Genomic DNA, 26,687 nt, shown 5'->3' with positions numbered 1-26,687 from the left:
TTGTAACTATAAACAGATAAAAATATTATTTAGCGCTGCCAACCGCCGTTTTACCGCCAAAATTGGCGGTTTCCGTTATATGTCGTTTTTTGGCGATGGTCAGAAAAGGTATTTTTTTATTATAAAAAATAATAGTTTGTCATAAAATTTGGTTTTCTTAGCTTTAAAATTGGCCGCTCTACAGCTGTTTTAATACTTAGCGACTGGCCGCTAAAAAGCAGATAAGGATCGGTCTGACCGCTATGACTAGAAAAAGCAATTCTCTAAAAATACACTTGAACAACCAGAAAAAAGTTTTATGATTCTATCTGTAACAGGAGCCAAGATAGAGGGGGGGTCTGTCAGGGGGTTAAGTAGGGGTTCAGAAGTTTAACTGCCTGTTTTTGCCGGTTTTGGTGCTGGAAGTGCTAATTTTTTTGTAACTGAGAATAATATCTTAATAAGTTGTAACTATATACAGTGAAAAAAGGGACAAAAAAAGATATTTTTTAGGCCTTTTCAAAAGGCAGTTTTGAAATCCCGTTATTTCAAAAAAAAAATTTAAATGCTTAGAGAATGGCTTGGAAGGTGAATTTAGGTGTTCTGCATATTTCAACTTAAACACATAAGGCCTAAGATATGATATTCCAAAAATCTTTTGTCAAAGTCTACTCTACACCTAGCGCTGGTGATTTCATTTTTCACAGGTATAAAATGCATGATTTTAGAAAACTGACTGGCGCTAGGTCTAGAGTAGTCTTTGACAAAAGATTTTTTGGATATAATATCTTTGGCCTTATGTGTTTAAATTGAAATATGCAGAAGAGCTGAAAACCTGCACATTACTGAGATATTGTTAAAACCGCCGTGCTACCGTTATCTGTTGATATTTTACATGCCTGGCGCTAGGTCGCCAGTAGAGATAGAGAGCTGAAATTTTGTACATATATTTCTAGGCCCCTAAAGTAACTTTTTAGGTTAGCAGAAGATTGAAATTCGAAAAAGGGTATTTTCATGAAAATATCTAGTATAGGTACATTATGCTTAATAAGTGGCCTTTAGAATACGGTTAAAATTTTGTATGTGATGGCTTTATGTGTGAATTTGGGCATGTTATAATTGTCCTATCGATTTCAAATATGGATTGATGATTCCTGAGTCCTTGACCAATTATGTAATAAACCTATATCCTAATATATTTAGATTGTTGTGATGAGCTAAGTATCCCAGACAAGTCTAGATCACTGAGGGCCAGGAGTGTACAAAACCTATATCCTGTACTATATTTAGATTGTTGTGATGAGCCAAGTATCCCAGACATGTCAAGATCACTGAGGGCTAGGAGTGTACAAAACCTATATCCTATACTATATTTAGATTGTTGTGATGAGCCAAGTATCCCAGACAAGTCAAGATCACTGAGATCCAGGAGTGTACAAAACCTATATCCTGTACTATATTTAGATTGTTGTGATGAGCCAAGTATCCCAGACAAGTTAAGATCACTGAGATCCAGGAGTGTACAAAACCTATATCCTATACTATATTTAGATTGTTGTGTTGAGCCAAGTATCCCAGACAAGTCTAGATCACTGAGATCCAGGAGTGTACAAAACCTATATCCTATACTATATTTAGATTGTTGTGATGAGCTCAGTATTCCAGACAAGTTAAGATCACTGAGGGCCAGGAGTGTACAAAACCTATATCCTATGCTATATTTAGATTGTTGTGATGAGCCAAGTATCCCAGACAAGTCAAGATCACTGAGAGCCAGGAGTGTACAAAAGAGATTTCAAACTGAACTCAAACAGGTCAGATGAATAGATAGATGCATAGATTGATAGTTAGATGGGAGGATGGATAGATAGATAAGTAAAGAGCTATGTAGATACCTATATAGATAGATAGATAAATAAATAGAACTCTAGGAAACAGACAGACAGAAAACAGACGCCCCAAAACAGACACACATACAGATAAAAAAAATAGACAAACAGACAGACAGAAATAATACAAAAATAAAGAAAAGCAGAAATACAAATAGACAAACAGACAAATAGATGGATAAATTGATGAATAATCAGACAGTCAAACAGACATACGAATGGACTGAAAGACAGATAGACAGACAGATGAGGCAGAGGTAAAAAAGGAAAGAAATGAGGGAGAAAAAGAGTGAGAGAGTCAAAAAGACAGAAAAAAAGATAAGACAATATTTTTTTTTAAAAAGAACACAATATTTTAGAAGGGGCGAAGAAAGAAGGAGAAAATCAGCAAGGCCGCAAGAATGACAAAATATCGTAGGAAGGCAGCCAATGCTAAGGTGAATATATGATTTAAATTGTTTAATTATTATAAAAAAGCTATTTTGGTAAGTCCATTTTTAGCTAGTTGGTTTCAAGCTATATTGAGACTCAATTTTGAGTGATTGAATCATCCTTGTCATTAAAAGTTGTAGAATACACTTTATACCAAGAAAATATTGATAGCTTGTACGTTATTGCTACGTTATTTTTGAACTAGGGTTGGTTGTGCCCTCTCCCAAAATAATTATAAACCTTTGGAGGACCTTTGAGAAGCTAGATTGTAAAAGAGGAACCATAACGGTTCAGGGGTTAGCACTATCCTACGGTACAAACAACCATACAGACAAACTCACATCCATCCTGTTACTTTTATGTAAGAGTATAATTATTCTTAATATTACTAGGAAAGAGAAAGAATGAAGAAAGTAAACGAGGCCTATGAAAGACTAAGAGGAGTGATGCCAGATTTGAGTCTTATCCTACAGGACGAGAAAGATACTAAGGTGAGTTGAAAAAATGGATTTTTATTAACTGGATCTTACACCAGACTATCGTCTACTGTAATAAAGAGAAATTAGAAGCTGGCTAAAATAACAATTTTTTCCATTCAACCCCCTTACCCCATCCTCTCGCCTCTTACTGGATAAACAAACATACCAAAGAGTGATTTCCATGTTAGCAACCCGAATTGAAGACTTTTTCTCATAATATCCACGTATATTCTAAATCCATTGTTGAATTTGTACAATTCGTCCCTCTAAAGTTAAGAAAAGTGGATAGTAGGAGTGGAACAACATAACTGCTATAAGCTAGAGAGGGAAACGATATTGGACTGTAAATAATACTGGTGCTCAAAGTTGAAGTTGCGTTATTTTATTTGTAAAACTTTTGGGTCCTTCTATAAAATGTTGTTTGGTCAAATTATTTAGCCATTAATATTCACCTACAAAAGGGTTAACTTTGTTTGCCAAACTCTTAGCTACGTATAATAGATTTAAAAATATTATAAGATAGGCTGAAAATTATGAAGAAAATATAAAAATGTATAATCAAATATTTTGTAGAAAACGACAGCCAAAACTGTTTTCTTTCGTACTTTTTAAAATCTTTGAAATAATAATAATCATGCTTATGTAAAGTACTTGATATCTGGCATTCCAAATAAAGATAGCCAGATATCTGTGTGTCTATCTGACTATCTTGGTATCTGGGTATCTAGTTTGTTTTGGGTGTATTGAGGTTATGGCTTAGTCATGCAAAGATTGATAACTAGGGAGGCTTTTAATTCCTGCAAATTGTAAAGAATAGCCAAAATTGTTTGGTTTAGATTGGTTAAAAAGTTTGAGTCAAAATTGTTTTTCTACGGTTAAAATATTCTTTTAGGCAATAGCTAAACAGTGCAAAATTCTGTTTTTAAAAAATAATATTCACTGTACCGAATTTCATTGGTTGTTTTGTTTCAACTCTTGATAACCCAATCAATAATCAATGTGTGGGGGGGGGGGGGGGCGGGGGTCTTCTATCTTGTGGATGGGAGGGGAGACTTTTGACCCCTAGATACCCTTTTATAGAGAGGTTACTCCCATTCAAGAATATGTCTGTCAGTCTGTCTGTCTTACAAACCTCAGTATATGTTTGCTTATAGTGTTTTCATATTAATACTACATTTTAAAACTACATGTATTTTTTATTTTGTTTTGTATTCAATTAGTTACATTTTTCAAAATCTTGAGTTTTTAGGGTAAGGTTAGGTTTTAAAATAGCTAAATACCTGCCATACTAAGCTTTACTGAAAAGTATACCGTATACGAGATCTTATTGAACACATATACATCTAGTTACTTCAATACAGAATAATATCTAAATATAATTAAAATGACGGAAAATATTTAAAATATATCAAATATTGAATTGTTTACATTGTATGAACTTCTAATTTTGTGTATCTTCTTATAAGATAAAACTACCATAGATTTCGAAAAATATCTTATATCGGTATAAATTATTCGTAGCCCCCCATTTTCCATTGCTTCTACCATATCAACTTTTTTATAATGTCCTCCTATTAAATAATTTAGTATTCATCAATGGCTACGTTTGTCAAATAAAATTTCTTGATTTCTTATTATTACTTATTTTAAAGAGGGAGGTAGGAAGGGGTGTTTTTGGCGATATAATGTTAAAATAAGGAAAACTACCATTGATTACTAATTATGAAAATCTGTTGATAATTTTGATAATGTTTCATGCGCAGTGTCTGATAATTTTCTAGTTAGGCATGGCCACGCCCCTTTGATGGGTTCCCACCCTTGTATGTATATCATTTTTATTAGTGCAGCTACTCTATAATCAAGGTATGTCCGAATTATTTCATTGGATTTATTATTACCTGGATCATACACCAGATTTTTATGTTCTCAAATAAAGTGATACTCAAAGCTGGCTAAAATAACGATGAACCCCATGTTAGGAAGCTAAATTGATGACAATTTTTCCCCTGTATATCCACATATATTCTACAACTATTATTTTAACCAACTTTACTAAATTGCAATAACTTTTTAAAAATTTTGTCTATAATTGTTAGTAATTCAAAACACTTTAATGCCTATTACTGTATTTTAGTTCATTGTTATGTTTCATCAAACAGCAAATTTTAGCTGATTTTGGATCAAATTGTATTTGTTTTTACTGTAATCAAGTGCTTTTCGGCCCCTTTAAATTTTTTGTAATTATTAATAACTTTCTTGGAAGAAACTTTTAACAATCTCAATTTCTATATCAACTAGTCTAATATATTCAATGATCTTTAGGAGTATTACAATGGATTATAAATTGTTGTACATCCCAAAATATGTAACCTCTTCTGTAGCTTAAAATTATTGATAGAAAAAGTTTGGACACTGCTAGATTGCACAACCGAATCTTGATTTAAGAAAAAGTCCCCAAAGTTTGTTAGCCAACAAATACTTACATACAGAAATCATGTTTGCAATACTTTTTGGGACCAGTATAATTTACAGTCCACTCGCCTATTTTTGGTTGTTATTAAGGCATTATTTGTTTTTTTATTGTCGGTAATTTAACAGCTAGAGCCACTTTTAAATTATCTAACTACATTTTATTTATTTAATATTCATCTACGCCAAAATAGAACTTTTTATTCTTGTATTTCTTCTGTGTAGCAAAAAGTTAAAGTGTTACATTGTATTTTTGGCAGTAAATTTCTCTTACCTCTGCAGGACATCAAAGGAGGGAGGGAGGGGGGGGGGGGCATTTTACTGTAAATTACACTGGTACCCAAAGTTTTATAACAACATTAACTTATTCATTTGAATTTTGATTGGTTGATTCCTTACTAGTTATTTTAAAACTTTTTAAACAATGATTTTAATATATAGAAGGGATAATTCTATTAAATGCGTTGTACATCAATTTATTCTCTATTGTCTTATCCCTTAAGATCCCTGAGTATGAATAAAAGCAGTTTTGTAGGAATACCTTTTATTTTGCTAAACAGACAGGCTACATATGTAATACCAGTGGCCCTATCAAAATTTTGTCATGTTTTTGCACTAGAAAAGTTATAATTATTTTTTTGTTGTCTGTATTTCGATGTGATTGTCAGGTAATAAGCTCATAATATCGATAATAAGTCACCTTTGGCCATCTTTACATTTTTGGTTGATTTAGATATTATTAGGTAACAAAGATTTTTTATTACTTGAATCTTACACTAGATTCTCATGTACTCTAATAAAGTGAAACTTGTAGCTGGCTAAAACAACGACCCCCCAATACATGCCTTTCACACAATCCCCTCCTCTCCTATCGTATGAACGAATAGCAAAAAGTGATGTCCATTTTAATGTTAGCAACCTAAATTGACGACATAGATCAGACATTATTGCAAAGGTTTCGCGATTTTTCATGTTTTAAATTTTGTTAATTTTCATTGCTTTATTAAATCTTCTAAACAGCACTAAAAATTGACAGGGTTAACAATGCAAAAAATGGTCTAATGAGAGATTAGACTTCAAGATTTTAGTATATTAATGATAGTAAAAAATACAACATTATTAATTTCAGTAAAAAATACCTACCGCATATAATACTACTTTAAATTATTGGGATGTTTATTTACTTATGTTTTTATAAAATGTCTAATTGTTCTAGGAATCGGAAGTTTAAGATTGATAGAATGATTTTTAAATCCATCAAATATGCTTATATAGGTAAAGAAATAAATATATTCTAAGATCAACACTTACTACAGATAAAAAAAATAGTTACTACTTTCTATTTTAGCACTAAAGGTCCTAATATTTAAAAACTCTGTATCTAAGTATTAAGAAGGTGATAAAAATAGCTTAAAACCATCTAAAGGCTTAAATCTGAAAATAAGATAGCCCTCATTCGAACGTAAGAAGATTCGTTTGCTTTTGGTAGGTATTGAAACATTAAGCTTCAGACAAAAAAAATAAACCTTAAGATTTTCTACAATACAATACAACATTATCTATTCCACTACATAGCGGTTACTTTATGAATCTAACTGTGCATGTGTTTTTATTAGAAATCATATTTCACAACGCTACAGCTATTCATCTTTCCATCTACCTACCCTTTTATTATGGATTGGAACATGAATTCATAGATTTATTTTATCATGTTTGGTTAATTTAACCAGGATTTGGGTTTTAAGGCAGTTATATGCCAATAGAGGTTGACAAACTACCTCTCCTAAAGATTAAAATTATTTGTTGAAAATCTTTAACATTGCCAGTTTTGAACCAACCAATCAAAATTCAATAAAAGTACCCAAAGTTTTTAGCCAAATATTAAGATAATGTATATTTAAAACTTTGGGTACCAGAAGGGCTGAAGGTTAAAAAATCATAAACTCGAAATGAAACAAACATTATATGAATAAAATCAATGAATGAAAGTCCCCTTTTCTGATTTTATTAAAGTATATGTATGTAGTTGGTTCTAAGGATATCGTATCATTGGACTATAAAAGCAAATTATTATAAAGGCCAGAACTATAACTTTTCTGTTATACTATAATATCAAAAGTCAGAGTAATGATATTTTGGCTTAAATAACATTCTATTACTATTTTCTTCTTTCTTTTTGATGCCTATAAAAAGTATCTCAATGTTTCTTTAAAACTGTTAGAAAAATTGTATATGAGAAAGTGAATTTTTTATTTAAAAAAATACGTAATAAGTGCCAATTCTAAGCTTTAACTTATTATCAAATTTGCTTTTACTATTACAAAATTTGCTGTACTATGAGAATAGCGGTAATTTTCAATCCCAAATCGCTAACTTTGAAAACAGAATGAGATATTCAACATTAAATTCATTTTTATGCCTCACTTGACTAGGATAAAACTTTGCATACGTTTGTATGTCCGACTGGATAGGTTATTTAAAAGAGTTGTAATCAACATGTTTATTAACTGATTTAGAAGGTTGTAATAAAATGTTTTTAATGGGAAAAAAATGTACTTGTTTTTTCTAAGTACCTACTTAAGTAATAAGTAATAAGTAATAAAAGATTGTTTGTAAGTGACAACTATTACCCAAGTATTATATGTTTAAAATAATAGAATATATATCATTATCCATTTCATCGAGGAAAGTGTGAAAAATTATGAAGAATGTAAAAATTATTAAGTTCAGATGCCAAAAACAAAAGCTATCAGTCCAATTCACAAATGTAGTCTAAAACCTTCACCAAATACAATAAAATGATAAAAGAGACTTTAACGTAAGATAGAAAGGTGTCGCTTTTAAAAATAGCAATAATTCAAACACTGTCGGACGGGCTAACGTACGGATAGACCTACAATCAATCTATAGCAGCTCCGCTTCTTACAAACCATAACAGGGGGCGATCCTGTCTGATATTCATAAACACAGCCCTGATTTTATACATGTTTTTATAAGAAATATTTATACAAAACTCGCGCCAAAAATATTTCTTGCTGGAAATTCAATACATTATCCCTTTGACAAGTTAGTGCCGCCGTTACAGCACTTTTTGTTACTATTTTTATTGTTTTAAATCAGTAGACCGAGTGTTTTATACAAAACAAAGACGTTTAGGTCCAAGAGAAGCGAAGATTTTAAAAATGTTTTACATATAACTGTGATTATATATATCATAGGGGATAGAACAATGAACGGTAAAAATATTGCTTGTACTTTTCAAGGAATCTTTATAAATATCCTAATCTGGTTTTAGGCTATCCCTATAGGTTAGGGGCAAATCAACTAGTGTATATACTAAAGTAATTGGTGGAAAATTTAGAACACTCTTACTTTGTACAACCCAATCAAAAATACCCCTCAAAAGCATATTCTTTGAGTTTTCACACATTCCGAATAACCTAACATCTTCAATAGAACACCTGACAAAATACAAAAGTACAAGTACTTTTAAGTATTTTTTTTTAGAAATCAATAAAAAACTAAAATATTTTTATTTAGTTTTAATTTTTTTAGATTCCTAATTTTAAAAACAATTAAATCATTAAAGCATATTTTGTTATAAACACCTTAATGTTTGAAGAGCAATAAAACCGAAAGAGAGACAAAAATATCGAAAAGAATAAATAAGAATGTTTTTAACGTATTTTTAAGTCATGGTAACTTTAGTAAGAGTGTAGGCATGCCTTGGCCCTTAACAAGATTTTATGCTATGCATTAGCAGTGAGAAAGAGTGTATATAAAGAAGAATGTTGATTAAACCTTATTTATCATTCACGAAGCTTTTCATAGTGCTTATAAAAAATTACGTCATAGTGGTCTACCATTGGCCAATTAAATTGTATACTGGCCTACTATTGGTAATTCAGTCCGTGTGTTGGCCTATCATTAGTCATTTGTATTGTATGACGTCATTTTTGTATAGGCACTATAAAGAGCTTCATTATTCACTATTGTATCTTTTGTTGAGGTAGCATGGACAGTAGCTTTACCCTTGCGGGGTTTATTCAAAATATATTCATCTTCTACATGAAAAGAATACAAACATTTAAAGTAATACCTATACTATCATTGCTGTGCTGTAGTAATTAATATCTCCTCCATAAAAATGTAGAATTTATTGACTTAATTATGTTAAAATTTACCCAACCAATATGTAATAAAAACTGACACTGAAAACACTATAAAAAAGATCAAGACAAAATTCCAATCAAACTCAATTTAGGGCGGTTTTCCTTAAAATTGAGATCAGAAACCCCCACCCGTACATTGAAATAAATTAAAAATAATAGAGATTGGGGGGGGGGGTGTTAGTTTTTCGTTTGTTTGTTTATTACTTTACATCAGGTTAGGTTATATTGGGCAGAACAGGTTTATTTCATCCCTCATCTTATTATTTCATTAAAAAAATGTGAAGTTTGGGGGTGGAGGGGGTTGAGTTCAGTACTTGATAGATTCTTCGAGAAAAATGATCTTATTTTGTTGATACAGCTTCTACAAAAATAAAAATCAACATTTTTCATAGTTTTTTTTACCGTACTAGTACATAAATGCCCATAAAGAGGCATATTTTACGGCCCAAAATGTCAGGGCTGATAAAAATTGGAATTGACTTCAAATTCGGGTGTTTTAACATAATAGTAAATAATCAAAATAAAAACTTATCATATTAGCAATTTTAATGTCCCTTCTATACAGTTTTTGTGCAAGTCAAAATGAAAAATTTAAAATATCATATCATTTTACATTTTAATGTACAATAAAATATTAAATTGAAATATTACCCATGAAATAAATTGCTATTTTAAATTCACAAATTTGGAGGAACACCTTATTGTGCTAGCTACAACTTTTATGTCAGAACCAATTTGGTGACTAAATTTCAATGCACGGCTAGGTGATTGGTAGATAAATAAATGTCCCTCCCCCCTTAAAAAAATATTCTTCTATTTTTTCGTACTTTTTTGTAGGAATTTTTTATATCTTTTTAATGTAAAATAATGTTTTGTGTTATTACTCTTTTTTCAAAATGTGCATATTTTTCGTTCTTGGAAAAAAATCACTTTAATCCATTAATGTTACAAAAAGCATTTTGCGCTTTGCTTTGCCAAATTTCGCCCACTCTTGGCGGTTTCTAGGAAAGTAAGGTTCTATAGAATACCAGTAACATTATTGTCTTATATTCACTGTAACTGTAATGTCATATTTCTGTAAATACATGACTTTAGAAATTAAATCAAAGTGCATTTTTTCTGAATTTCAATGATTTTTTCAGCTATCTAATTGATGTAGATAAAATTCAAAGATTCTTTTAGCTTTTCAGAAAAAAAAGGATTGGAATACAATTAATTTGTAGCAATTTATATAGAACTAGCTTTTAGATTTTAGTTTTAAACAGAAAAGAAAAAAATGAGTTGGGGAGTTTTTTCTTTATTTTTTTTCTTGCTTTAAAGGGAAAACAAAACAGTTAGTGAGATCGTAGGCTAAAGACATACACACACAGAGACATAAGGACATTTTGTTACTTTTTATTGACGGTTATTAGGTATTAAATTTTATATTTTACTTCTCGCTTTTAAACTAAACTTCATAGACGTCCAAGGGGGGGGGGGGGGTAATGGGGCGATTACCCCCCCCCCCCCAAACGATTTTTTACCCCCAAAATTTTTTTCCATTTTACCCCCCCCCCCCCATTTAAAATTTACCCCTACCCTGGGGGTGCAGTAGGCACCCCCAACCATTTAGGAGGGGGTATTTACCCCCCCAAATAATTTTTGGGGGCTAAATACCTCCCCCCCAAAATAAAAAATCTCTAATAAAAAATATTTTTGCGCGCTTCGCGCGCATTTTTAATACTATATATTTAATAAAATTTAAATTACCCCCCCCAAAAAATTTTACCCCGGGGGTAAATTATGGGGGGGTAAACTAAAGTTACCCCTGCCAACAGATTTCAGGAGGGTAATTACCCCCCCCCCCCCCAAGCAAATTTTACCCCCGGGGTAAAAATTTTGGGGGGGGTAAAAAAAATTTGCGGCGCGCTTCGCGCGCCTTTTTATCCCCCCCAAAAACGAATACCCCCCCCCCTAAAAAATTTTTAACCCCCCCAAAATAAAAAGCTTGGACGCCCCTGCTAAACTTAACTATATATGGCTTATGAAGGTGACAATAAAATTAAGTTTAGAAAGGATATTAAAAAACTAAATAAAACAAAAGCTAAAAGTAAACCTAATGTAGTTTACAGATTAGTGTTATCTTAAGAGTAAATCCAAATACAGAATAAACTTAATTTTCTTTAAGATAGATTGAAAAAAAAAGGATAACAACATCCACCAATAAGCATTTTTTATCCATTTTTGATAGCAATTAATTAAAATCAACAGTTTTGATTCTTTTAACAATTTTTTTAAAAACAAAATTTTCTATAATTTGGTTCGGTCCGTACGTCATTAACAGTTAGCTATTTTCGCTAATTTAAGCTTGTTATAATTGTCCTATAGATTTCATGCTTTGCAAGATAATTTCTATAACAATTAAGTACGATTTAGGAAGCGTAGCAACTCTATAATCGAATAAACCTGCCAATTAACTCTATTCTTATAATAAACAAACCTTAGTTTTTATGCTATCTAAAGTAATTTTTAAACAATTTATGGTTAGTTTGGCATTTTTTATTATAACTTTAATATAGATTAATGATATAGGAGAATTAGATTTCGACAAGGAAGGACAAAGTACGTTATAGAGTAGCCATGTTCCGCTACTAAAAACAGAAAGGAGTAGTTTTATTTACAATAGTCGGTATCTGACTGAAATCTTAATTAGAACTGACTATTTTTAGTAACATACTTCCAAGTTAGACAGTTGGGTGGCTGAGCAAAATCTTACTTCTTGGAAAATAATAATACTTAAGAAGTTGAAAATGGTATCTAGTTCTGCTTTGTCAGGTGCATATCTATATTAGAGAGACGAGAGATAATACATTAATATTCTCAAATATGACTTTAAAGGGTTGATTGTCTGTTTTGCGTTAATTTACCTAATAGCTGGGTGTTTGGAGAGTTAGATAGATAGAGAAAAAGTAATGAAAGGTAAATAGAAAGAATCAGATAAAGAAAAAAAGTGGTGGTTTCAATCATATTTTAAACTAACTTTTTGAGATGAAAAACTTATTTTTTATCTTTATTCCATCAGGAACAATGTCATGTAGGATTAGAAACCAGCAGGTTTAGGGTCATCTTTGAGGATTTAGAAATATGATTTTCCTTTAAAAATTTAAAATAAAAGGTTGAAATTTCGATTGGATTAAATAGGTTTGAGGAAAGCATCAACAATGATCTCAGACTGATTAAGAGAACTGAAACATATGCAACCCCCCAACTAACAAAGATACAGACATAGTACTATTGTCATTTTAAGTATTCTAAAAATTAAAATTGTAGAACATGACATACAAATTTTTATTCATAGATTAAAGTAAAACACTAGAGGAAGAAAGGGTTAAATAACTGGTATCTCCCCATCGCAATCGTCTTGTGCAACCTTCCTATTGGGTCATTGAAAATCAACCAATGGTATCGCTTGTATTAAAACAGCCAAGTAGCAGAAAACTATTTAGAAGCAGACGGAAGAGGTCTTTGAAAAATGAAGGGAGGTAGTTGTCTGTATAAACATCTATACTATAGATCTGTTATTCATTGTATCATCCTATTATATAAAGGTAATAAGTTTTTTTGCTTGGCCGTATAGAATTCGGTAACAACTGAACCGATCAATGTCTCAATTCTCGAAAAACTCTCCAATGATCATAGATTTTATGGTTTCTTTTTCCATTCAAATCTTGGGATGGTTTTTAGCCACAATCGGATATAGAGCCTCTTAGAAGCTAGGGGCACTGGTTTAAATTAAAGAGTAGGTGTAAAATTTGTTATTGATAATAAATTGATTTACATATCTCCATATAGGTATACCTAGATTCCAAGTGGATAAACTTATCCCAAAAAGTATTTTACCTTATGTATATCTATTTATGGGTACACTTTGCTCTCGAGAAGGATTTACCACATAGGTGTTAACCTATTTTATCAGAAAAAAAATACCCAAATATGATTCTGCTGATTTTGCTGTGATATATGTAGACATAATTTCATACAAAAAAGATACCTAGAGTAACCTCAAAAGGGAGCGCTAACCTCTTTCTTTTCAAGCTAACATTTTTCTTATTTAAGTTTAATATGTTACACATTTTTAGCTTTTTGTATGTTTTTATAAAATGGCTAAATAAAATTATAAAACGATACAATTTGATACTGATACTTTTTAGGCCTTAAAACGACCTAAAAAATTATGACATTATTACTAAAGTATTATATTAATACAATAAAAGTAATAAAGTGTGTTGCTAATAGCTAAAACTAGCTGTTTTGTATAAATTTTATTGTATATAAGTTTCTTACTATGGCAAAGTTTTTGTAAACATCAATTCTAAAATTGTATACTTTAACAATGATAACTATGTCCTTAAACTACATAACCTTTAGAAAATTAATGTTTTATTTAATCAACAAAGTATATTGATCGTTTTTTTGTCTATTATTTACCAAAAACTAACTCTAAATACAGTTTTGATACGTTCTAAAGTCTTTTAACGTAAGCACACGTCTTTGCTTTGTGGTTTATTATCTTTTGAACATCAAAGATTACCCCAATGTTAAAATAACCAACCGTCAGGTAATACAACTGACCAACGACTAACTTTTATAAAGTAGCTTCGCTACTAAAAAAGATGCGCATACGCCGCGAAAAGGTTTTTTTTCAACCCATTCATCAAGGTGGATTTCCATGGCTGTGCAATAAAAGGGTATCACACCAAATTATTTTTGTATTCTGGCCTTTTTTTTTGTTGTTACATGGTTCTAAAAACCAAAATAAACTTTTAACATATGTTAAATTTTGTGTTATATATTTAAAGAAATTTCTTAAAGAGCTCTATACTTAACAAAATGCGGCTGCGCCCCTATCATATAATGCTCTATATCTGAAAAGGTAGAAAAGGATATAAAAATATCATAAACCCACCCAAAGATTTAAATATAAAAAATCTATGTGAGGCTTCCCTCAAATGAAGAACACAATCGGTTCAGTAGTTCTTAAGATATAGACAAAGCAACCTTACGACTTTACTATCTATCTATTTTCCTATCTATCTACATGTCATCTATCTATCGACCTATATATCTACCAAACTATCTATCTACGTATCTACCTATCGATCTATCTACCTATCTATCTATTTACCTATCTATATATCTATGTATCTATCTATATCTACATAATCATCTATCTATCTATTTTCTTTACCTTATTTGCTATCCTCAATTTAGCTAGGTATATTAGTCCAAAAATGGGAAAAGTAAAAAATTAGGGTGAACGCTGGTATTTTCATTGTTATGTGCACGTATTAATTACAAAAATTATATATCAACATGGAATATTTTTCTTAAAATAAAATTGTAGATAAAAATCATTAGGTATATTATAAAAAATTCCAAATTTTATAAAACTAGGGGAGGGAGTAGCACTAAATACATAGATAATAAAGATTTAAATCTAAATTAAATTTGCTTAAGATCATCTCGGGACCAATAGAAAGATTCCCTGAAATTGGAAACCCAGTTATTGAGATCGTACCGTACAGACAAAAAAACCTTACTACTTTATAATATAAGATATTTCACATATTTAATTTTTAACCTTATTTTTTAGAATATGTGTATGTTAGGGCGTGGGGGCATGTAAATATTTTTTACAAGGATGTTAAAAATCAAAAAAAGCGTACCCCAATAAGTAAATGACTTTCGTAACTTTGTTACATAAAAAAATGGGCAAATACTATAATATAAAGTAGTAAGAATTTTGAACTTTGATATTTCTAGATTATAGAGTAGCTGCGCAACTGAAAAAAGTGTGGGGGCTAAAATTTAAGAACAATAACAAATAAATAGCTCAAATATTTTAGGGTTTGTAGTTATGGAAAAGGCTTTTTAGTAGACCTTTAAATACTAGAGTCCTCTTAAATTAAAAAAAAATTTAGTTAGCAAATTTTCACAAGTGCTAAGTAGGAAGCAGCTTATGGTGCTTATGAAAAATGACGTCATATAATACAAATTACCAGTTATATGCCAACATACATTTTATGATTGGACAATTACAATGTATACTGGCATATCGTTGGTCATTTGTATTGTATGAAATTATTTTTTATTAGACACTATCGCCTGCTTCGCTATATAACACTTCAAAAATATGCTCAGAAAAGAACAGTTAACTGTTATAAAGAAAATACATACACACCTTCTGACATCATGTATAGTAATTAGTAAATGAAGTTCTTTAGTCAATTTTTATGCTCTGATAATATCTTATAGTAAAAAGTTGCACCTGTTTAAAAGCAATTGCATTCCCTGCATTCGTAAGAATTAATATCAAGCGCCAGTATATTATTTATTAGTTCTGGTATGATGTAACTAGTCTATATACTCTAAAACAACTCAATTGCTAAGCATTCCATTGTTACTAATGGATTTGAATAAAATACTAATATTTTAACATCATTAAAATAACACTAGGGTGTAATTCTCAAAACAAGGATGACAACTTTCATTAAATGAAAGGCCATAAAGTAAAAAAAGTTTATGATAAAAGGTTGAAATGTAAAGAAATTGCAAAAAAAAATCTTCAAAAATTTGAAGAAAAAAATTGTTAGATTTCAACGTCCAAAGAGTCACATATATTTGTCATGTCCTGACGGACGAATTAAGCGGCCTAAAGTGTAAACTGACGTACAGACCATATTTATAGAAAAGCTTTGCCTAAAAAAATATTTTGTAAGGGTAAAAAATAATTAAAGGGGGGCAAAATTCAAATATATTCTGATTCTAAGCACCTCCAATATCAAAACGTTTTTTTTATTTTTGATATTCAGTATTTTTTGTTTTGTTTTGATATTTCTATTAGATTTTAAATTAATCACTAAAATATTCAAAATCTTTTAGATTTAAATCTTCATGACTTTGCCTATCTTGAAAAATGTTTATTGGTGAAAAATTGAAATGTTTCTGCAAATTCACTAAAAAAATATTCGAATTATTGCTTTTTAGCTTTTAGATGTTTTTCAACTACTTAAAAAATCTTTTGTCAAATATATAAATCGACATCATATACAATACATAAAAAGAAGAAAGATTTTAATAAATGTTTTTTTGTTCAATTTTAGTAGTAATGTGTCCGCATAAAATATTATTGTTTAGCTCTAAAACTGCCTCCTACTCTAAATTTTATCTGTAAGAGTTGTTAATGATTTTGCTTTTCCAGCCAACGAGCAAGCTAGGGATATACGTTCATTGATTTTAGTTGGTTTTAATCATGTATAAATATTTGTGTTGTATCTAAACATAGCCAACTTCACCCCCCTACCCCCCCCCCCCACTCCTTTCTAATATTTATGATTTGATCCTGTAAAATAGCCTAAAACCTGAACAGGACAAATGAAAGTGTGTCTGAAATATATGGCAAATGCGTTTATGATTTTCGAGATTTTACAAACAATCACCCGTGCAATCGTTTGGATTAATTTTACATAGGTATGATTTTAATCAATTAAAATCACCGAATAGCAGTCCCCCATTTATGCATCTACCCACATTTTAATAAAATGTGTCCATTCAATTCAACAAAATTACATAAAGATATTCTTTTCATGGTTTACACATAAAGAAGACAAGAATACTTATATCAATAAGTAGCGCAGCAATTATAAGAACTAGAAAAGACTCAAGTAGTTGTTTGTGTGTCCACCAAAATACCTAAAAGGGCTTTAGCGAAATATTGGTTACTTTATATGAATCCTTTTATATATGATTTGCCAATTAGCTTTAAAGATAAGTTTGCAAGTTTGCTTTGCATTATTCATAGCATGCAGAATTATCCCTTTAGTAGTTCGATAAGTAGCGAACCAATAATAAGATAAAAATAACGTTAATACAGCTATAAATAATGAAAATCAGTAAACTTTAAATTAAATGAAAGAAGAAAAGGTTTCTTTATTTTTAAATCAACTCTAAATTAGCTGGCTGCAATAATTTTGAATTAAATAACCTTTGTATTATCAATGATTAAAACTGTTTTTGTTTAAGCTTTATCTTGTTAATTTCTTATGCATTTTTATGAAATCTTTAAAGAAATAGGTATGAATAAATTGTAAATAAAACCTATTCTTTTTAAATGATAAATATAAGGCTTATGCTTGGAAAATTTCTAGAATAATTAAATCCTGCAAAATAGTATAAAGCCTTTCCAAATGCAATATATGAAGTAGTTAGTTTTTTCGTCTAAAGCTTAAGATCGTGAAAAATCTTGTCCGTATGATTGGTTCTACTTTATAGATTAGATGGTTTTAGGCTTTATTCCTTACCTCCCCTGCCTACTCCTAGAGGCTAGGGGCGAAGCAACTAGTTAATATATATAAAGTATACATCAATCTACTTTAAAACTCATTTATTTATCCATTTATCCTGATAATTCTCTATCTAATTTAATTCATTTATCTTTGTATTTTGATTATCTTGTTTTTATTCAGGTTTGTATTATTCATTCAATTACTTTCATTAATTAATCTTTCTTCGTTATTAAACATGGAAAAATCTGAAATAGAACATAAATTGTCCTTTTGCTGTATCATTGGAGTAAAACACTACAGAAAGAAGGGGTTATGTTACATTATGTCTCCATCCCAAGGACCTTGTGCCGACTCTCAATTGGGTCTTTGAAAATCAACTAATAGTGTCGGGAATATTAACACAGCCAAGTATCAGAAAATAATTTGCTAGCAGACGAATAAGGTCCTTGGTAAAGTGAGTGAGGTAGTCATCTTTATATATGTACATATATACTATAGATCTGTTGCTGTATCCATGGATTTTATATTGGCTTACATCATTGTTTGAAAGGCAAAGTATGATGTAGAGCGGTTGCACTCCTAGCTTTAATGGATTTTACATTTGAAGAGAGAGAAAGCTATTAGAAAAATAGCCTGAAACCTTTCCAGTAATTTGGTGTACAATCTGTTTAAAATAAGGTAGTATCCAAGGACCTATTTAAAGCTTGCTTAAAATGGATAACTCAATCAATTTGGTCGTTTACGAGATCTTAACGGACTGACAAAAATCCATACTACTTTATAAAAGGATATTTAGCATTGTAAATGTCATATTTTTAAAAAGCTATATAATTTTAATTCTATATAATTTTAATATAATTTTAATATTCTATGGGATTGTCCTTTATTGATACTTTTTGGCATGATAGCTCTGAGTACTTTCCTTTTTGGATAACTGATATCAAATACATAAAATTATTGAAATTGATGAATATAATAATCTTAAATTGTCAAAGAAGAAATCTATCTTGAGGGATAAGAAAATAAACTAATATACATCCTCAATAATTTTAAACAAGGGGGGGGGGGTGAAAATGTGGTGACACATACCTGCAATATTATTTTGGGTGCTACTCCAATAGTACAATAAAAAAAAATATTTTGGCAGCGGCGGGAAACGGCCGTGAACGGCGGAAGCGGCGGTACCATTTTTAATTCAAATATTTTATACTGAACAACCTAATAAGATATTGTTTCAATATCTTTTAAAAATTAAAAAGATATTGAAACAAATTTGGCGACGGTAAAAAAATTTCGGCGAACGGCGGGAACGGTGTTTTTTTTTAAAGATACCAAAACTTGCGGTAATTAGTGACACACCTAAAAAGTTTTTACATAATTATCTCTAAAACTAAGGGAGTAGCACCAAAAATAAAATTGCTGGTATGTCGTGTTACGAGTCACCACATTTAGACACAATTAGTTTAGATCCAATCAATGAAATTTTAATAAAAGTCACCAAAGTTTTCAACCAATGAATAAGATAGCATGATAATAAAACTTTGAGTACAATTGTAATTGTAATGAAGTAATACAGCTATTACGTCATATTGACGGGTACTGTTTCTAAATCAATCAATATACAGATTAAGATTTCAAAACGAACACAGTAATAGTGTCTGACTGATTATGACGTAACAAAAAAAATTAGCCAATGAGAGGCCACTATAAATTTTACCATTGGTTAATAACGGCCTCTCATTGGCTAATATTTTTGTTACGTCATAATCAGTCAGACACTATTACTGTGTTCTTTCAAAACCGGTCATAAACAATATGTTTTTATTATGCTGAAAATGAGTCATAATTTGGTATGTCGTAATTTTTAAAAGAGGAACATTTATAAGTATTCTTAAAACTTATTCCAGTATGGTTTCGAAACCGATTAATATCCGCTGGATTAGAGCGCGCCGGTTCTCAGCTTTTTTGAAAAATCATGCACCTATTACAAACAATTTTCCACAAATATTAAAATAAATATCATAAAATCAATACCAGTTTTGTTAGACCCTCGGTGCTAACAAAATTTGTTATAAACCTTTTCACAATGTGTAATTTTAAGAAAAACAAACCATAATTTAAATTAAATAAAACGTCTGAATTTCTTTCCCAATTCCTATTACTTTAGGATCTAAGATTAATGGTTAAATACATTTGTAAATGTAAGATTAGAAAGGAACAAAAACAAGGATGAAAACATACATCTTTGGAGAGTCAGAAAATGAATAAAATTAAATCTTTATAAATTGAACAATAGCAATAATAAAAAAGTACATTTACTGTAGAGAAATTTTTATATTTGATACTTAAAAGATTTAGCAAGTTGCGCCTGTTTTGGACCAAGAAATTCCTCTTACTGTAACTAATAATATCACACACCTGATATACCAGCAGCGGGAACCATTTTTAACGTCTTGTGTTTGATACTTTTACTTTACCGACAGTGAGCAGATGCGCTACATGTAAGGCTAAGTTGCTAATTTTTACTTGGATGTTACCAGATTTATATGTTCTCTAATAAAGTAAAACTAGTATCTGGCTAAAATAGTGATACCCCCATTCCCTCCCCTTCTATTGAATGAACTAACAGACCAATAAATGATTTCCATATTAGCAACCTAAATTGACGAGAAATAATTTTCCTCTATCTTAATATCCACGCATATTCTATTTCCATTGTTGCGGGTTACAGTCATGGAAAACATATAGAGTTGCTACGCACCTATTGGTAACTTGTAGAGTTGCTACGCATGTAAAAACCCATCTAAAGTTCACACCCAAAGATAACAATGATGTATTGCTATTTATCTTTTCTTGTAATACAAAAAAAATTGCTTAGGTCATCTCTTGGAAGTGGAAATATTTTCTAAATATAAAAATTATTTACAAAATATTAAAAAAAACTAATATTCAAATCTTGATATAAAAATGCTTTACGACTATATAATGAGTTATGAAAGCTTATCTACTAGTACTAATTAAAAGATTTATTTTTAGCATTCTAAATACATTTAAGAACTAATAACTATACATTTTTTATTCCTATGACGTAATTTTTGTATGGGTTTTAAGTCTATTAGTTCCATTAGTTTAACAGCTAAGAAATAAGTTATCAAAGACTGATATTTTAGTTAGTCATTTTATTGAAATAAATGACCCTAAAACCAGATATTGTTATTAATAGTTATGATGTAATGGTGTGTTTTATAAATTAAGTTAAACTTGTATAAGGTAGAGTTTGTATTTACATTTTCGTGGAGAATTGGATATATTATTACTTGGATCTTACATCAAATTTTCATGTTCTCTGATATAAAGAAACTTGTAGCGGGCTATAATTACCCCTTCCACTTCCTTTATTCCTTCCCCTTCTCTAGATGAACGAACTGATCAATAAAATAGTTCCATTTTAGCAAGCCAAATTGACGAAAATTTTTTTCCTGTCATGATATCCAAATATATTTTACATCCATTTAAAAAACATTAAAATCTTTGCTTGAAATTTAACTAATTGAAAAAAAAACACCTTCTTTATTCATTCCAGATATAATTAACTGATAATATTTTTCTTTTATACTTTTGATTAAGAAACTTTTTTTCTGAGAAATATGATAATTAAGTTAAAATTACAACAAAACTACAATAATTCATAATGTATATCAGAAGAAAAAACAACATGGAACTGTTATACAGATATTGAAATTTTATATGTTTATTTCTTGCTTAAGCCAATGGCCAACAACGTAAATATCTTTTATTTTATTGCACACAACTATTATATGATTCATACAGATTAAAATTACTGAATAATACATATTTAACTCTGCCATAGACTCAGGATGGGAGGTGACTTTAAACTTGTACCCCAAATTGTATAACTACGTTTTCTGATGCGTCGGCTCAAAAACTTTTGGTACTTATTTATTCAATTGTAATTGGTTGGTTCAAAATTAGCAGTGTTCAAACTTTTAAACCAAAAATTTAATCTACAGAAGGGTTAATTTTGTTTATAAACATCGAGGATGAACATTTAATTTATCGTTCATTGTCTTTTCCCTTAAGATCCCTGCATAGACTATAATAATCATAACTCACTGTCTAACTTAATAAGATTCCTAAGATAACATTTTATGGAAGTGTAACAGCATAATTCAAACCTTTATTATTGTATTAAAGTTTTGTCACACTAGTCCTATTGGCTCTGGGATTCTCAATTTATTCTTAGAAAATCTTATGAAATGACGTCATAAAGTGTTAAGCCTTCTTGCTATATCAACATAAAAACAGAGTACTGGCAAACATTACTGGATTTTTATTTAAATTTCGTGGAAAATTGTCTAGAATACATATGATTTTTCAGTATGGTTGAGAACCGGTTCTAATCCAGCGGATATTTATAGGTTTCGAAGCCGTACTGGAAAAGCATTTCCTGTACACCCAGTTATCTATCTACTCAACTAATTTCTTATTGTTTTCATCACTGAATCCATTAAATGACGTAATTCTCAAACTGTTGTTCATATTAAAACAAGGGTAATTATGTCAATAAGTAGAGCAGCAACAACAAGCTGCTGAGAACCCGGTATTAGTGTCGGACTGATTATGACGTAACAAAAAAAATTAGCCAATGAGAGGCTACTATGAATTTTACCATTGGTCAATAATGTCCTCTCATTGGCTAATTTTTTTTGTTACGTCATAATCAGTCCGACACTAATACCGGGTTCGTTTTACATAGTTTTAAGTTTACAAACAATTATTACAGGCCAATTTACATATATACTATAGTCATAGAGTAGCTGCGCTACTAATGAAATAAAAACTGAAGAGGCCTAAATGTATTTGGTTAGATGAGTTTTACAATTATAAATGGATAAGGAAATATTTTGGGAACAAAAAATAGCTGAACGTAACAGAAAAAAAATTTCGAAAATTTTTAAGAAAGTAATAAGTAGTATTAGTAGCCTAGTCTCTAGGGGAAAGCGGGAGAGGTAAAGAATAGCCTACAACCACTCCAAGGCTAAAAAACCTTACTACTATGTATTATAGGATTAAGATGCTTTTTTCTTGTTGATAATTTTTCAATAGGGACTTATGTATTTCGAGCCTAATTATATTAAATTAAATGGGGAGTGGGTCAATATTTTACTTCCACCTTAAGTGCCCCTAGAGGCATATAGGGGACTAAGCCGCTAGTTTTTCAATAATAACGTATGTACAACATCTAGAGCCTAATTATTGAGTAGCTGTACTAAAATCCATCTCTCTTTTTAAATGTATGGATGGATGTATTTTAAGTCTGTGTAAATATCAGTTTTATGGCCCAATATTTAATATTCAAATTTGGGATTCTGAGTAGCTCCTATAAAGACGTCATATTTGTTGGTTGTTTAATCTAAAAGCATTATTGATTTTAATTGGTTTGAATTATGCAATACCTTGTAATGGCTGTCCTTTTTTTAATAGATTTTCCAGTATTGCTTCGAAACAGATTATTATTCATTGGATTACAAATGGCTCTTAGCCAAATTAAAAATCATGATAACATCGTATTATAGACAATATTTTATGTATAAGAAATAAAAATCATAAAATAAATACTAGTTTTGTTAGCCCGGTCCTTTGTCCCCTCAGCGCCAACATAAATGTTTGTTTTAAAATCTTTTAATTTTTCATTTTATGTCTGCGGAAAGCTGTCCATAATACGATGAAATTCATGGTTTTTATCGATCTTGTTAAAATATGATTCTCCCTGATATCTCGTTCTGTCTCCATTTTTTATATCTTTGTCTTTGGTTATAAAATTTATTGGTACATTTAGCAATTTTTTTATGATTTATTTGCAAAATTGATGTTAAAGTTAAATGTAAAATAGCTTTATCCCTTCCTATCTCTTAAATGGCTAATGCGATTGTGGTGTCTTTTCATGAAAACTTAATATTGGCCATTTTTTAGTTTTAGGACGTTTAGCAGAAAAAAATATCTGTCAATTTTATAAAACGATTTTCAGTATTTTTTGTTTGTTTAGGTAACAACCCTGCGGGCAGCCATCACCTACATCTATGGGCTGCAGAACTTGCTGGAGGATATCCATGCCGGCAGCTTTGATCCTATCAAGTACAAGGAACAGGTATATAGAAATTTTAATCGGCAGTTATTGTCTCTAAATCAACACCAGATATATAATTTTCACTTTTTTCTTATCAATTGTGAAGAAATGTGTAAAAGAAAATAACAATAAACAATTTACTATTATGAAAACTATATGTCATATAAACCAGTTTTTGTATTGACATTGTAAAGGAGAACCATATCGGTTCAGCTGTTAGTGAGATCCTTCAGTACAAACAGACATACACACACACACACACAGACACAGATCATGTTACTTTTATATTACCACATTGTAAATACTTCAAGATAGTATTTTTTCTCAGTAAAATCAGTTTTTCACTATCTTTATTTTTTTTTCAGGAACCCAAACTTCCTATGAAGAAAACTCCCAAACAAACAAAGTCAAGGTCCCCCCGCCAAAACCGCTCAAAATCCCTGAAAGTCAGCCCTGTCACTTTGGCGGTTAAAGCCGCTGCCGTCGGCGCCGGCCAACAAATCAACAAAAAGAGCGGCCATTTGGTGACAACTTCACTGCCGTTGCAGCCCCGTGACGGGCTGGTACTGCAACCGGTTTCGGTGACGTCACAGATGAACAGTGAAAATGGCACCAAAATTGTTGGAAATGGCGGGAATTTGAATCAGCTGATTACTCTGCATAATGATAATTCAACTTTGACAGCTCAGGTTTGTGTTCCTTAAATTAAAATAGATTAGAATATCACAAAAACTGCGGTTTTGCCTATAATTTAAATAGGTTCAATAGTTTTAGAGATATTTTGATTTAGACGAACGATTGCGTCATTAAACGATACTTTTGCTCTAGACCAAAAATAGCTTCCACTACTTTTCTTTATATATTAATTTGTATTAACAAAATAGTAAAATAACTTATACTTATCCTTATTCTTGATCCATTTTCTTTAAAGATTAACATTTCTTTTTATTTTTTAGGTTCTTCAAACTTTCCGAGTGACAACACCCTCTTCCATAAATTCTTATGTGCCAGGAGTGCCGCCCTGTAGCACACCAAATCTCCTCTTCCTGGAACCCATCCCAGCAAGTGAGCTCAACACAACAAATACACCCCTCACAACTCCCCTGCCATCTATGGAAACTTTAAGAAGAAAAAGCTCAGGCTCATTTTGCCCAACCACCCAAAATATTTCATGCAACAGCATCAATAATCTTGTCTCTAAAGAGTACTATGTTCTGCTCAACAGCAATCCAATCTTATCATCAACAGCAACTACAACAACTAATGCAGTTGGAAGGTCACAGGGACGAATGATGGTTTCCAGTTTGTCTGACAAACAAGACCAATTTGACTGGTTGCCGTCCAACACAACAAATTCAAATATATCACGGCCCCGTCGGGATTCCGGCAGTTCTTGTTCAACAGGATTCAACATCCAGTCGCCTTCGTCAAGCCCCAACAACTCGTTGTCTAGTGGGTGTCACGATCTTGACTATGACAGCAGCCCCGTCTTGGATACGTCCATGGAATGTGTCATCTCTATGGTAAATGTGAACATGGATTCTAGCGCAACCCTACCTGCCTACGAGGTCATGAAGTGCAGCACTAATGACAAGAATCTAGCTGAGGATATACCTGAAAGTCCAACTACACTGGAGCCTTCTATTGGGCAGCTGTTCAGACGCCAGCAGGCTCAGCAGACATATCAGCAAGTTGAAAGCATGGATCAGTATGTCATACTGGATGATATACATCAAATTATTGAAGAAAATAGCTCCTTACTTTTGTGATAAATATCCATAATTTTTGTGTAAATCTAGTTATTTCCTTTTGTAAAAATAGTTATGTATAAGTCTGCAATTTGAAATTTTATTTTTATATCACCGACTTAATGCTTCTTTTTATTAAATCTAAATGTTTAAATATGACAGGGGCAAGTATATATTTAAATTTATGATATTTCATTTTAAAAGTGTTCTACAAATGACTTAAGTATCAATAAAACAGCAAGCTATGGGGTTTAAAATGTTCATACAATACAACTAATTTTAGAATTTAGCCAACTACAAATGGTCTAATTATTTTTTATCTTTTAAATGTATAAGTTTACAAAAAAAAGTATTTTTTTGACCAATGAAGTAACTTTTTTGAAGTCCCATGAAAGTATGAAATAGAAAATGGAAACCTAATTAATGTCAAACAATGTCAAAGTATTTTTTGCCATAAAAGTCAACTTTATACCTAACTATTATTTAAATAATTTTTTTGTATATTTTATCAACATGTTATTAAGTATTAATGTAAAAAATTTGAAAAAATGCCTCTGTGATTAGAAATTTAAAACAAGGATGATAGCGTACAAAAAAAGCTCGCGTTGTAAAAAAATATTCATAATTAATATATACTTTTTTTCTCATTGTAATATTCAAACCAAGAAAAATTGAAAAAAGTTTTGATCCGCCATCAAAAAAAGTTCCTAAAATGTAAAAAAAATCTGTGAATACAAAAAAACAGTAAACATATCAATGTAATGAGTCCATTAAAGAAAATTATTTTGTATTTTTGTAAAAATTTAAAATTATTTAGTCTTAGAATATATATTTTATACACGATTTCGTTTTTTTTTAAGCAAAGCTTTTCTATATTAAGGATTTATTCTAATAATTTCCGAGTAAATGTAGAATTATAGACATTTTTCGCATTCAGAATAACCGCCCTCTCCAAAAAATGTAAGAGATCTGTATATTATTAAAAGATTTTTTTTTGCTTTATTGTAGAATTGCAGTCTGAGATATTCTGCCTCTAAAATGCCCCCT

General features: G+C 30.6%; 1 protein-coding gene across 1 annotated transcript in view; it reads left to right on the top strand.

The window, feature by feature from the left end:
- LOC145323725 (uncharacterized) overlaps window positions 1–26,483 on the top strand; it is a 34,081-nt gene extending 7,598 nt beyond the window's left edge. Inside the window, exons 2-7 of the mRNA XM_080166208.1 lie at window positions 1,705–1,793; window positions 2,228–2,305; window positions 2,693–2,791; window positions 23,812–23,913; window positions 24,258–24,581; window positions 24,849–26,483. Coding sequence (XP_080022334.1) covers window positions 1,705–1,793; window positions 2,228–2,305; window positions 2,693–2,791; window positions 23,812–23,913; window positions 24,258–24,581; window positions 24,849–25,661 — 1,505 coding nt within the window. The 3' untranslated portion in view covers window positions 25,662–26,483. The remainder of the gene's footprint in view (window positions 1–1,704; window positions 1,794–2,227; window positions 2,306–2,692; window positions 2,792–23,811; window positions 23,914–24,257; window positions 24,582–24,848) is intronic.
- The last annotated feature ends 204 nt before the right edge of the window (window positions 26,484–26,687 follow it).

This window comes from Acartia tonsa, chromosome 7, assembly GCF_053477335.1.
Source record: "Acartia tonsa isolate MP-2025a chromosome 7, ASM5347733v1, whole genome shotgun sequence".
Taxonomy (NCBI): Eukaryota; Metazoa; Arthropoda; class Copepoda; order Calanoida; family Acartiidae; genus Acartia; species Acartia tonsa.
This window is presented reverse-complemented; position numbering and strand designations above follow the sequence as displayed.